Source organism: Mastigoproctus giganteus, chromosome 14 (assembly GCF_048544385.1).
Source record: "Mastigoproctus giganteus isolate SK-2022 chromosome 14, ASM4854438v1, whole genome shotgun sequence".
NCBI lineage: Eukaryota > Metazoa > Arthropoda > Arachnida > Uropygi > Thelyphonidae > Mastigoproctus > Mastigoproctus giganteus.
The window spans coordinates 22719119-22731472 of NC_143588.1; the positions used below are offsets into that span (position 1 = coordinate 22719119).

Genomic DNA, 12354 nt, shown 5'->3' on the forward strand with positions numbered 1-12354 from the left:
GAGAAAGCCATTACGGAACCTCAGTATTAGTAATAAATTAGCATATTGATGCAAGGAAGCAAGCTTTTTCTGCCTGTGGAAAAAAAAAAAAAAATATATATATATATATCCTACTGACAAAAAGTGCCTATCCAATTCCTCCTTGAATTTTACCAAACTTTTTTTGCCTCAACCACCATTGCCTGCAAATTGCTCTACTGTTTCACAACACACTTTTGACCCTGATAAAATCTACCCTACTACTGCTCCCTAAGATGTTACAATAGTTGTGCTTTCTGGTTCTCATCTTTCTCATCCCTAGGAATAGGTCTTCATAGCGATATGTGTCCTTTTCACCAATATATTCTTTCCAAATGTGGTGTTGTCATTTTATAGAGTGATAAAATTTTCTCGGAAAAATTTTGATAAATCATAGATAGAACACAATGTCCTTTTCGTTACTTATTTATTCTGTGTGTTGAACTTATGTCATTCTGTATTGCAATTCCTGTGGCTTTCTTATCCTAAACATTATTTAATTCTCTCTCCTCCCCACTCTGTACACTACTACTACTACTAGGTTTCTGTTCTCTAGGTGTTTAATACCTTGCATTTTAGCTGCCATTTTTCAGCCCGTGCTTGCAGTTGGTTGGTTCAAATTCTATTGCAGCAGCATAGACTTGTTCTGATCATTAACCACCCTTCTAACCTTTTAGTCATCAGCAAACTTTGCCATCTGGTGTGACAGCTTCTCTTATATTCCCTCATCAGTATCATTAAGTAAGGTGAGAAATGAGAAGCCCAATCACTGATCTCCAAGTGACTAGACATTCTACTCACTGATGATCTTCCCTGAGTTGTTGATTATCCTGACCTCATGAAAAATTGCATCATGAAAAATTTAATAAAATCTAGATATATGTCAAAGTTGTTTCTTGCATCCATTCGCTTTATAACCTCATCATAATAATTTACAAAATTTGCTAAGCAAGATTCTCCCTTGATGTAACCATGCTGTGAGATCCATTCTTAACCATAGACTCCATAATCCTACTAACCACAAAAGTCAGATTTACTAATCTATAATTATGTATTGCTTCTTTAGCTCCTCCATTATGGATTGGAGTTATTGTTGGCACTATTCCAGTCCCAAGGAATAACTCTTGAATTAGCATATTGATGCAATGATCTAATTAACATACAAATAATTAGATGCACTTGCTTGCCACCTTTATTCACCATAACTGAATATCTCCCATGGGAGACTTTACATTCTTTCAGCCTCAGTAGCATTTAGACTCTCGGATATCATTTATTTTCTAGCATTTCAGCTAGACTTCACACTTCCCCTATGGTTCTAATATGGTTTCAGTACTAAAGATTGTTTTAAACTTCCTGTTCAATACAGCCATCACTTTGGTTGGATTGTTGATTATATCACCTCTTTGATCATAAGTCTGTCAAATTTACTTTGTTTCTCCCCCCCCCACCAATACTTGCCTTTTGCAAGTCTCACTCAGTGATTTTAGTCCATGTTTGCTTAGTTATCGTATAAAGCCTATATGTAATAGCCTATAACTATCCTATCCCTTTTTTCTTTTTCTCAGTTAAATCTTTCTGCTCTCTTGTCATCCCTTTTGACATCTTTCTTTTTCAGCATTTCTTATTTGAGATGAGTGAATGTATTTAGGGCATATTTTAGGCCATTTTAATTAATATACTGATTTCAAGGCTTGTAAGTTCTTAATTGCAGCCTTACCTGAGGGAGGGGGGGGAAGGAACTGGTAATTAATTTCCTGCTGTGCTTTTAAATTGTTAGGGTGTATATCATCTAGAGTTGAAAGTAACCCTAAAGATATAGTATGCCAGTAAGTGCAAATTATTTTATCTAAGATTTGTCTCTGGGATTGGCAATAAAGTGAATTACAATAACTTTAAAATAATCAAAACAGATTCAGAGGGGAAATAAGAGACTTTGTAAACATGATCAAAAACAATGTGCCTTTCTTATGTTTATCTTCATCAATTTCTCCTCCACTTTCCTCTCAGTTATTACAACATTATCTAGCTCACTGCTAGAGTTTTGTTCACCTCTGGCATTCCCCTCCCTGAATAACTTCTCATGTGTGAATGTAGATGCAAAATACTCATTTAGTTTGTTAGCCACCTGAGCAGGATCGTCAACAGTTGAACCATTGAAATCCAGTGGACCAATCTGATTCATCCCCTTCCTTCTAGAGTTTACATATGTAAAGAACTCTTTGCGACTTGGTTACAGACCAGTTTATATCTATCATAGGTTTCCATGTCACCCATTAATTTATATGTATCCCATGTATTTTTCTTCTCTGCCACATGTCTTATTAGTTCATCTGACATCCATTTAGGCCTAAACCTTGAACAGTATTTCTTAGTTGGTATGTAAAGCCAAGTAGCTTCCAAGATTAATTCTTTGAATGATTTCCATTTTGAATTTGCTGTTGGTAACATCATAGTTGGTCCCACTCTATAGAATTTAAATACTGTCTCAGACTTCTGTAGTTGCCTTTTATGAAAGTAAAAACCCTTCACTTTACCCTTAATGGTAGTTACCTCTTTGAGTAAATCCCACTTCAGCACACTGTGATCACTGCCACCTAGTGATCCACTGCCACCTAGAGAAGTGAACTAAACTCTAGCAGTGAGCTAGATATCTACAGATTCTTAATACATGAAGAATCAATCACTACTGATAATCAGATCAAGAGTATTACTCCCTCTAATTGCCTCCCAAACATGCTGATGTAGAAAAGTCATGCAATAAATCTATAAAAGCCTTGCTAGTGTGTGAGTGACCAACCCATAAATTCCAGTCAATATCCGGGAAATTAAAATCCCCCATTATAAGACTGATTTACTGGCCCACTCTGATTTCCCTGTATAGTTTTTTTTATTATGCTCATCAGAGTCATTAGGCCTATAACACACTCCCTCTCAATTTTGATTTCCCAGTGCTTATGTCACACCAAACTGACTCAACTCTGCACTGCACTGTGCAGCGATGTCAACTGGTTTCACTTCCTTGGATTTTGTGTTTCTTAACTAATAGCATAAACCCTCCTCCCTTCCCATCCTGTCTATCCTTCCTGTACACATTGTCCTCCCCAATTCCAGTTCTGCATTTCTAATATCCCAACAATATCTGCCTTTGATGTTTTGATCAACACCTCAAATTCATCAAATTTATTTACCAAACTCCTAGCATTGGTGTACACACAAGTATACATTCACCTGTTCCTATTCTTAGCTACCCTAACACAACCCATGTTTACTTGTACTGCAATGACTCCCAGCAGTCTCTGAAATACCCTGCATCTTGTTTTCCAGGCTGCTGCTCATTCCAATAGAAGCAGCGCAGGAATCACTTTCACCTCTGCCAACAGCTACTGTTAATCTATTTGTCCATGTATCCCTCCCCCCCCAAAGCTAGCAGTTTTCCAACCCACCTAACACTGCCTTGATAGCATCAGCAAATATTCTTGCACTCTTTCTATTTAAGTGTATCCCATCCCTGTAGAAGCAGTCTCTCCTGTTAACAATCACAGACCAGGCTGAGAAAAATTCTACCCCTTGAGCCTTGCACAATCTCTCCAGGGCCAAATTGATCAACAAGGCTCTCATCATATACTCCCTTCTATCGTGTCTGGGCAGAATTGCAGACACTTTCAAATTCAACCCTAATTCATGGCTTTTTTTTTTCAACAGTGACCTGTACTTGTTAAGTAATTCTGCTGGTCTCCTACTCTTAATATCATCAGTGCCAATGTGTACAGCATCACCTTTTGTGCCCTTAAAAGATATCTGCTCTTCAACGTCATCAACCTTTGCCCCTGACAGACATACCCCAGTCCTATTCCACCTATCCTTTTTACACAATATGTTCCCAGTTTCCTTGACAATAGAGGTTGCTTCTGCCACTAGTTTGTTATGGTTGTGTATGTTCTCACCTGTACAATAATGCATATACTTTTTATTAATGTTTACTGCTTAATTTGTGTAGCTTCCACATGAATCAAGTTGAGCCCAATTTTTTCAGCATTTTAAACATAGTCATCTTCAGTCTTTCAGTATGCTTAGTTAATACTGTTTGAGTTTCCATTCACATAAAGCTAAATTAAATTGGCTGTTGCTTGGCTACCATTTTATGATTGCTTAGATTAACTTACCAGTTAAAGTTGCCCTTATTTATCTCTTCTAATATTTTAGTAATTTACTGCAAATTACTAAGATCAGCATTTATGGAATTGGTAGTGGATATTCGAGAAGTTGAAGCTGTTTGTGCAGGGAAAAGTTTCTCAAACTGGAAAGTGGAATGCAATGTGCTCTCAGCAAAACTGTGGATAGGATTTTCGGTCAGTGGAAGGTCATTAATATACAAGAGTAAAAGAGTGGGATCAAGAACTGAATCTTTGGGAACACCTGCATTTGTGGAGAAGTTAGAAGACAGACAGCCATGCCAGACAGAAGACATCTACCATGACTTGCAGTGAACAGTCAGAAATATGGATACCCAATTACAAAAAACAGTTGGCAGACCATAAGATGGATGCTTATTTAGAAGATCTTTATGCTAAACACAATCAGAAGCCTTTGACATATCAAGAGAAACTGCTTGAATTGCACCAAATTTTTTTATTGACTTTGTCTGTAGACTAGTACAAAACTTGTATATCTCCAGTAGGTTGAGCTGACGAAATCCATATTGGCAATCATTGATCAGATGGAAGGTTTCTAGATAGTTTTAATAGTTGGTCGTTAATAGATTTCACCATTAGTTTAGAAAGAGTAAAAGTAAGTGCATTGGGATGATAATTGGATGGAAGGGATTTGCCACACCTTTTTAGGAACTGGCTGGATATGAGAATTTCCAAGCAGAAGAGAAAATACCTGTGGAATAAAAGTGAAAAAAGGTGATATAAAACAGGAGTAAGTCCAGGAGCACAGGTTTTGCAAACAAGTGGAGAAATACCATTAGGACATTATGCTTTATTGGCATCAAAACTGCTCAAAATTTTTCTCACGTCCTTTTTGACAGAAGACCACAGGAGGCATTGAATAGAATGTACTGGGAATGGTAGGTGGTTTACCAAGATCGTCAAAGGTAAGAATATGCTACATTCTTACCTTGAACAACCTTAGCACATTTTTTGGAACACCAAGGTTTAGATAAAGGACAGGATTTTAAGATGGTGTGTGGAATAAAGGATTTCATCCCTACAAGAATAATTTCACTGACATATTGACATCAGAAGATTTATAACAGTAATTTGACAGAGGAAAAGAGGAAAAATCTTGCAGGTCATCCCATTTTGCATTCTTGTAATGCCAAGCAATGCTAGGATGAAATTGGCTGTGAGAGAAAGGCTCCATTGGAGAAGAGACCATCACCAAGTTGTGATTTAAGGTGCCTCAAATCACAGTGACCGCTCATGTTGGCTATGTGGTTAGGATTGTCTGGTATTTTGGTAAATGAACAATCTGTAATCTAGTAATTACAAAAGCCTCAGTAGCTCTACCTGCTGGGTCCATGTGAGTAGAAAATAAGAGGCCAGCCAGAGTTGTGAACATCAAAATCACCAAGGAAAATTACTTTACTGTTATGAAAGTTTGACTGGAGATAGTCAAGTTTCAAAGAGAGGAAGTGAAAGAGTTCCAAGTGATTAGTGAAGTTTGGAGAATGATAATCTGTCTTAATTATTTATCTTTAAATTTTGTTTCTATTAGCCTCCATTGCTGTTCTAGGGCTTGATTGTTTTGTTTGGCCTATGTATTTTACTGCTAGTGAATAAACAGATATTAATTGATTGATAAAATGTTTCTCTTTGAAATACTCTTTGTCCAAAAATGTAAAGAACAATATTAGGAATGTAAAGAGGCTTTAAGATTACAGATTGAAGTTTTGTTGTATTAGTGTTATGGGGCTAGTATTGCCATACTATAGTAAAAACCATTTATCCTTCATCTTTTTGTTCTGGTAAACGTTTATATCTATTCATAAATATTTGTTTTGATAATAGATTCTTCACCATATTGAAAATTCATTCATTTGTAGATTTCTGAAAGATTTGTCTTTCAGAAATTTAAAAAATTGTGTTTGCTTGATTCTAGTGTAATCTTGTAAAAGAGATGCCATCTTTATAAGTAAACTGTTCATACCATGTGTGGGCAATTCCGAAATTAACTACAAAATATTGTCACCTGATTTAATTAAATTTATAAATTGGTGCTATAGTCCAAAAATGGCATTATGTTGTGATTATCAGTGTAGTTGTTGTATTGTTTCTTAATTAGCCATTACTTCGGTCATCTTTGTATACTGTGGATGGCAATGTTTAATTTAGAACTGACTTAAAACCCAAGCATTACAGCATTTATTGTCATAAATATTGTATCTCCATTTCTCTCTCTCTCTGTTTTGGGGATTATTAAAAATAGCTTTTCTAATTTTCTATATATTTAAAGAGTACATCAGTTTCTAGCATTTAGCTTTGTACTTTTCAGATTCTATTTGATGATTATAAACGTGCACATGCTATACAGTTTGACCGAGTAAAGCTCAGTCACATAGTCTATGCCCGAAGAGAAGTGATTATATCAGCAGGTGCCATTAATTCTCCCCAGCTTTTAATGTTGTCGGGTATTGGTCCAGCAAGACATCTGGAGAGCCTTGGGGTATGTTACAAAAGTTTAGAATTAATCCTATGGTAATATCTCCTTTTTTTTTTTTTTTAAGAACACAAGTGATATCATGTACCCTGAGAGTTCCCAGATTTTAACTTTAGTGATTGAAAAAAAAGTATTCAGTTTTTTGAATTGTGCATGTATATAGTAATGCTTGATCTTTTATCAGTAGATTGCAATGCTTATTAATTTTATTTCTTCATTTTTTTAATAATAATTTAAAATTGAAATTGTCTTTTGAGCAAAAAATACTCGTTAGTTTTAATTACAAAAGCTTATTAATTAAACTTATTTTTGGAAAATTTTTGTAACATAAAATAGAATCACAAAACAATTAATTTGTGCTAAATATGTTTGTGGAGACATTAATTGCATTAAATTTTTGCCATACTCTAATACAACAAATGAAGTGAGTATTGAAGAAAAACAAAACATTGTAGACATGAAATCATTCATGTCTATTTATTTTTTTCTTTCCCTCCAAGGTTCTTGTGATATTAACACTGGGATAAGCTGGTTTACTGTTTGTGGCCACAAACTACTGGATTTCTCTTAAATTCCATGTTAATACCCACATGGATGATTGGTGAACTTTGACAAGCCAAGCTTCTGAATAGTAAAAATCATGCCGTGGCAAAAAGTAGTGTTTTACTACACGCTGAACTGTTATTGTTGTTGTTATTTGGTTTTTAGGAGCATTAGCAACTAAGGCCATATTGCTCCGGGATATGCGGTGGTCATTCCCTGACCTTTCCGCATCCTCCGTATTTGGTAGTGACGGGCTCGAACCCCGGTCTAATCAAGAAGCGTGTGCTACGCACTGCTGCTCCTTCCCACCTGGCTACGGAGGCGCCCCGCTGAACTGTACTTGTCTGGGCATAATAGAATAATATAAATGATATCATGTTTCACAGGAACACTCAGCTTACAGAAAGTGAAGAACAATATAAATAGACAAAACAGGCAGCACATACAAGACTAAAGATACTATTATGAAGATATTAGCATATGATGTAAGATAGCAAACTTATAGCATCAGCAAAAAAAAAAAAAAAAAAAAAAAACACACACACCTTCTTATTTAACCCATCTGTTCACTCCAAATATTTGTCTAGTTCTGCCTTGAACTTATTTAAGTTGCTGACTTCCATTACAACAAATGGAAGTTTGTTCCAACTATCAACCATCCACTGGCTAAAGGTGAATTTCTGCACATCTATTCTACAATTATCTTTCCTCAATTTGAATTTATGTCCCCTCAGGTGAGTAATCTGAAGAAGAGGAAGAATCCCATTAGCATCAAGCTTGCTCAATCCACTTCAATTAGATCACCTCGCAGGTGCTTGGTCTCTAGAAGCTACAATTTTCAGAACTTAAGCCTTTCTTAGTAACACCAACCCTTTGTTCCACTCACCAATTTCATTGCCCTTCTCTGTACTCATTCCAGCAGATCCTCATCTTTCCTAAAATGAGGCCTCCAGACCTGTATACAGTCCTCAAGGTGTGGCCTAACTGCTAACCTCTGATCAGGAAGTCACAACGATTAAATATTTTCCTGCTGGGCCTGTAAGGCGACACTGGGTTAAGAAAATTAGTGGTATATAATACTTAACGTAATTCAAAAACAAGAGGTCATAAATAGCCAATAGCTAAACCAGTATCTTGTTTTTTTTTTGTTTTTTTTGAAATAATTACAAACATATCACTAAAATTACAGCCAGAAATCTTGTAATTATTACTGTTACAATCATAATTGGGGGGGGGGAATTAAAGCTACTTTAATATAAGTAATGCCCTTGACATTACTTGTGCTAAAGTAATAGCAAAACTTCCTTTAATATAAGTAATGTACTTGCATTAAGGAAACTTTGCTATTTAACAGTAAACTCGTGTTTGGGGTTTTCATAAAAAAAAAAAAAAAACTAGATGCCTTCTTGCTGTAAATATCAGAATGAGTTATTTACATAAAGGAAGTTTTGCTATTTCTTTCTGAGAAATTTTGTAAATTCTCAGCTCATCTGCACTAACACTAAAAATGCAGATAGATTGAATTTAAAAACTTAACAATGTATTTAAATTTTTATCAGTTGAACTTTTACAAAGTTCATTTGAAGGAAGTTATTTTGCAGAATGGAGTAGAGAATGAATAAGTGATAAATAAAAAGTTGAAATTTGGATTTCAGTCATTATTGGGTAGTAGAATTCTGAATGTTCTATCCTTCCTAAGTTTATTTAAAAACAAACTATAGTGTTGCTTTTCCTCTTGTTAAAGAGTTGCCATCTCTATATAAAATGTGCAGTGGTATTAATTATGACTAATTAGTATCACAATATAGTTCTACTAATTAGTCATAATTAGTACACTGCAAATTCCAACAGGTTTAAACAAGTAACAGGATTAACCTGGAAGAAGTTAATCCTGTTAATTGTCCATGTAGTAGGATTAACCTCTCCATATGCCCATGAAAATAATCTGCAGTGATAGTTTCTTTCTGGGCATCTGAATGTCAGAGTCCTGATGTGCATCCTGTAGAAGCTCTTTTGACATGAGCTGAACAATGAGATGAAATGACAGTACAACTCTTTTTGACTGCTCTGATGTAGTATCGAAGGAGAAATTGCCAGTTTCCTGCTAGTTTATATTTAAAAACTGGTCAAATAATTTTCATGCTTTTAACTTATACAAAATGGCATCTTGCAGTAGTCTAACTATACCATTTTTTTCTTTATCATTTAAACCATTTAGCTCTTTTGTCATCCGAATTGGAATCATTCTTTTGTAGGACTATTCCACTGAAATTGGATGTTTTAGTGACTTCCAGGATAAATACTTTAAAGCATCTTTCTTTTTTTTTTTTTTTTTTTTAATAATAGCAACACTGCATTCGGATAGCTTAATTTTGATAATTTAATAAATACCAATAACTTACATAGAAATACCTAATACGTTTTAGCCATATGCTTCTAGTTAACCAAGCGATAATAGATTTTCTTTTTTATGAAAATAGGTCACTTCTATAGATCTGCTGATTTAGACTTCTGTTGGGGGGGGAAGAACTAAAGGTATGGAAAATCATGAAGCACAGCCTGCCTGAAGAGTACTTCAACAAGGTACTTCTTGAAGTCTAATCTGCAAATCATTAATGGTAACAATAATGAGACCTATTGACATCAATTCTGTAGGAAGGATTCAGAAATTAGCGGGTTTTTCAGGTCTAAAAGTAGTTAGTGGATCTTGATTGAGGATTGGAGCAATCATGTCACCCAACAGTGTCTGAGTGAAGAGAATATGGAAAAAGCATGTCAAGCTATTCAAGAAAGGTGATATTTTCAATTGAGATCCACTAACCACTTTTAATTTGATTGGATACTATGATGTGGTCACAAAGGAACTGGATGCAGGGAATAACTTTGATATTATATATTTGGATCTTAGAAAAGCTTTTGATACTGTTCCACATGGAAGACTGCTGAACAAATTGGAGCAGTGTGGCATTGGAGGCAAATTGCTGCTATGGATAAAGGGATGGCTGAGGGGGAGAAGACAGTGGTAATCAATGGACACTACTCATCGTGAACTAATGTTATTAGTGGAGTCCCTCAGAGTTCAGTGTTGGGCCCATTGTTGTTTTCTGTATTTATAAACGATATCGATGATGGTATATAAAGCTTAATGTCCAAGTTTGCAGATGATACAAAGGTTGGAAGGGTTGTTAAGGACAGTACACTGCTGCAACAGGATCTAGAAAAGTTGATCAGATGGGCTGAGGGGTGGCAAATGAAGTTTAACATTGACAAATGTAAAGTACTACATATGAAAATACTAACCCCAGAATAACGTATCAACTCTGTGGTACTACACTGACAGTGGTAGAGAACGAAAAGGACCTGGAGGTAATTGTGCAGGCAGATATGAAATTTTCTGAGCAGTGCAGATGGGCTGCAAGAGTAGCTCATGGTGTCTTGTCAATGATATACAGGAATTTTTCTAGCAGTGATAAGGAGGTGATTATCCCCTTGTATAAGGCGATGGTCAGGTCTCAAGGTCCACACTGAGTACTGTATACAGGTCTGGAGGCCTCATTTCAAGAAGGATGTAGAGCTGCTGGAACGAGTACAGAGAAGGGCAATGAGATTAGTGAATGGAACAAAGGGTCCTTTCTTACGAAGAAAGGATTAAGTTTTGCGAATTACAGTGCCTGGAGACTAGGTACCTGCGAGGTGATCTGATTGAGGTGTATAAAACCTTGAATGGTTTGATCATGCTCAATGCTGATGGGATTCTTCCTCTTGCTCAGAATAATCACCTGAGAGGGCATAAATTCAAATTGAGGAAAGACAGATGTAGGATAGATGTGTGGAAGTTTTCCTTTAGCCAGCGTGTAGTTGGTTGGTGGAACAGACTTCCATCCCTTGTTGTGGAAGTTGATAGCCTAAATAAATTTAAGGTTGAGCTGGACAGGTATTTGGAATGAACGAAGGGGTGAAATAGGAGTGGTGTTTTTTTTTTTTTTTTTTGGCTGATGCTGCATAAGCTTGCTTTCTTGCATCATATGCGTCTGATAATGTAGTGTTTATGATGTGGCTGGGATATTAGATCTATCATTTGGAACATTCAGCAAATTGCCATAAAGTTTGTGCCTCATTTCTCAGCATGATCAAAAACTTATTTGTCTCTGCCATTATTGAGTAGAAGGCTTATAGACTATTGACATGAATTCTGTGTAACAATTCTTTGCTGAAATAAACAGTCTAATTGATCTGGTAGTTAATGATCATCATATGCCTTTGTAAACAGGCTAATCTTATTGGACAATTTATGTAGTTACTTGTGACCATATTGTTATGTCTTCATCTCACGTTGGCTTTGTGAAGTCAGTGGCTCCTTGCACCACGTTTGGTCTTATTCGTATCATATGGTTCATTGTGCCATGTGCTTGTCCTGCAATTTATATTCTGATTTATATTCTCTATATATCATATGAATCTGTATGTATATAGCGGAGTTGCCAGTTTCTGGCTAGGGTCTGCTTGCTAATAAAACTAAAAAAAAAATTCTCTGCCATGACCTGCTGGATTACATCAGAAATTACAAGTTTTCTCTCCATGGTCATAATGGAGATGAAAGCTTAGTTTTTGTGATGACCCAGAAAAAAAGTAAATCTTAGTGGAAAAGGTCATCTTTATATCTGAAAAAGTGAGGCATCTGAAAATGTGAAGGACATGTTGGTTGTACTTTCAATAGTGATGAAATTATTTGTAAATAATTTGTTTCTGTATGACAAATTGTCGAACAGCAGTATTATTTGGGATCCTTAGGCATTAGAGGAAAAATTAGGAAAACTCATTAAAAAAAAGTGATCAAAAGTGTCAAAAATACACTGGGCTGGCACACAGTTTTGTCTCTGCATGCAGTTTATGATCAAGAACAACTAACTGTGAACATCTTAGCCCTACACTCCATATTCTTTGACCTGGTCCCTATAACCTGTTCTCCAAGAATAAATTGCAAATCAAAGGACAGATTTGGTTATATTTATTATAAGATCCCAACAGAATCACATACAACACAATGTGAAATCAAAAGAATTCCATCAGTACATCAAGCTGTAATAGAAATTCTGGACTTGGTGTATTAATTTTGAAAGAGACCTG

At 35.7% G+C, this 12354-nt stretch overlaps 1 protein-coding gene across 1 annotated transcript in view; it reads left to right on the top strand.

Moving 5' to 3' along the window:
- LOC150075015 (glucose dehydrogenase [FAD, quinone]-like) overlaps positions 1–12354 on the top strand; it is a 138222-nt gene that overhangs the window by 80775 nt on the left and 45093 nt on the right. The window contains exon 6 of the mRNA XM_090389041.1: positions 6520–6690. Coding sequence (XP_090245167.1) covers positions 6520–6690 — 171 coding nt within the window. The remainder of the gene's footprint in view (positions 1–6519; positions 6691–12354) is intronic.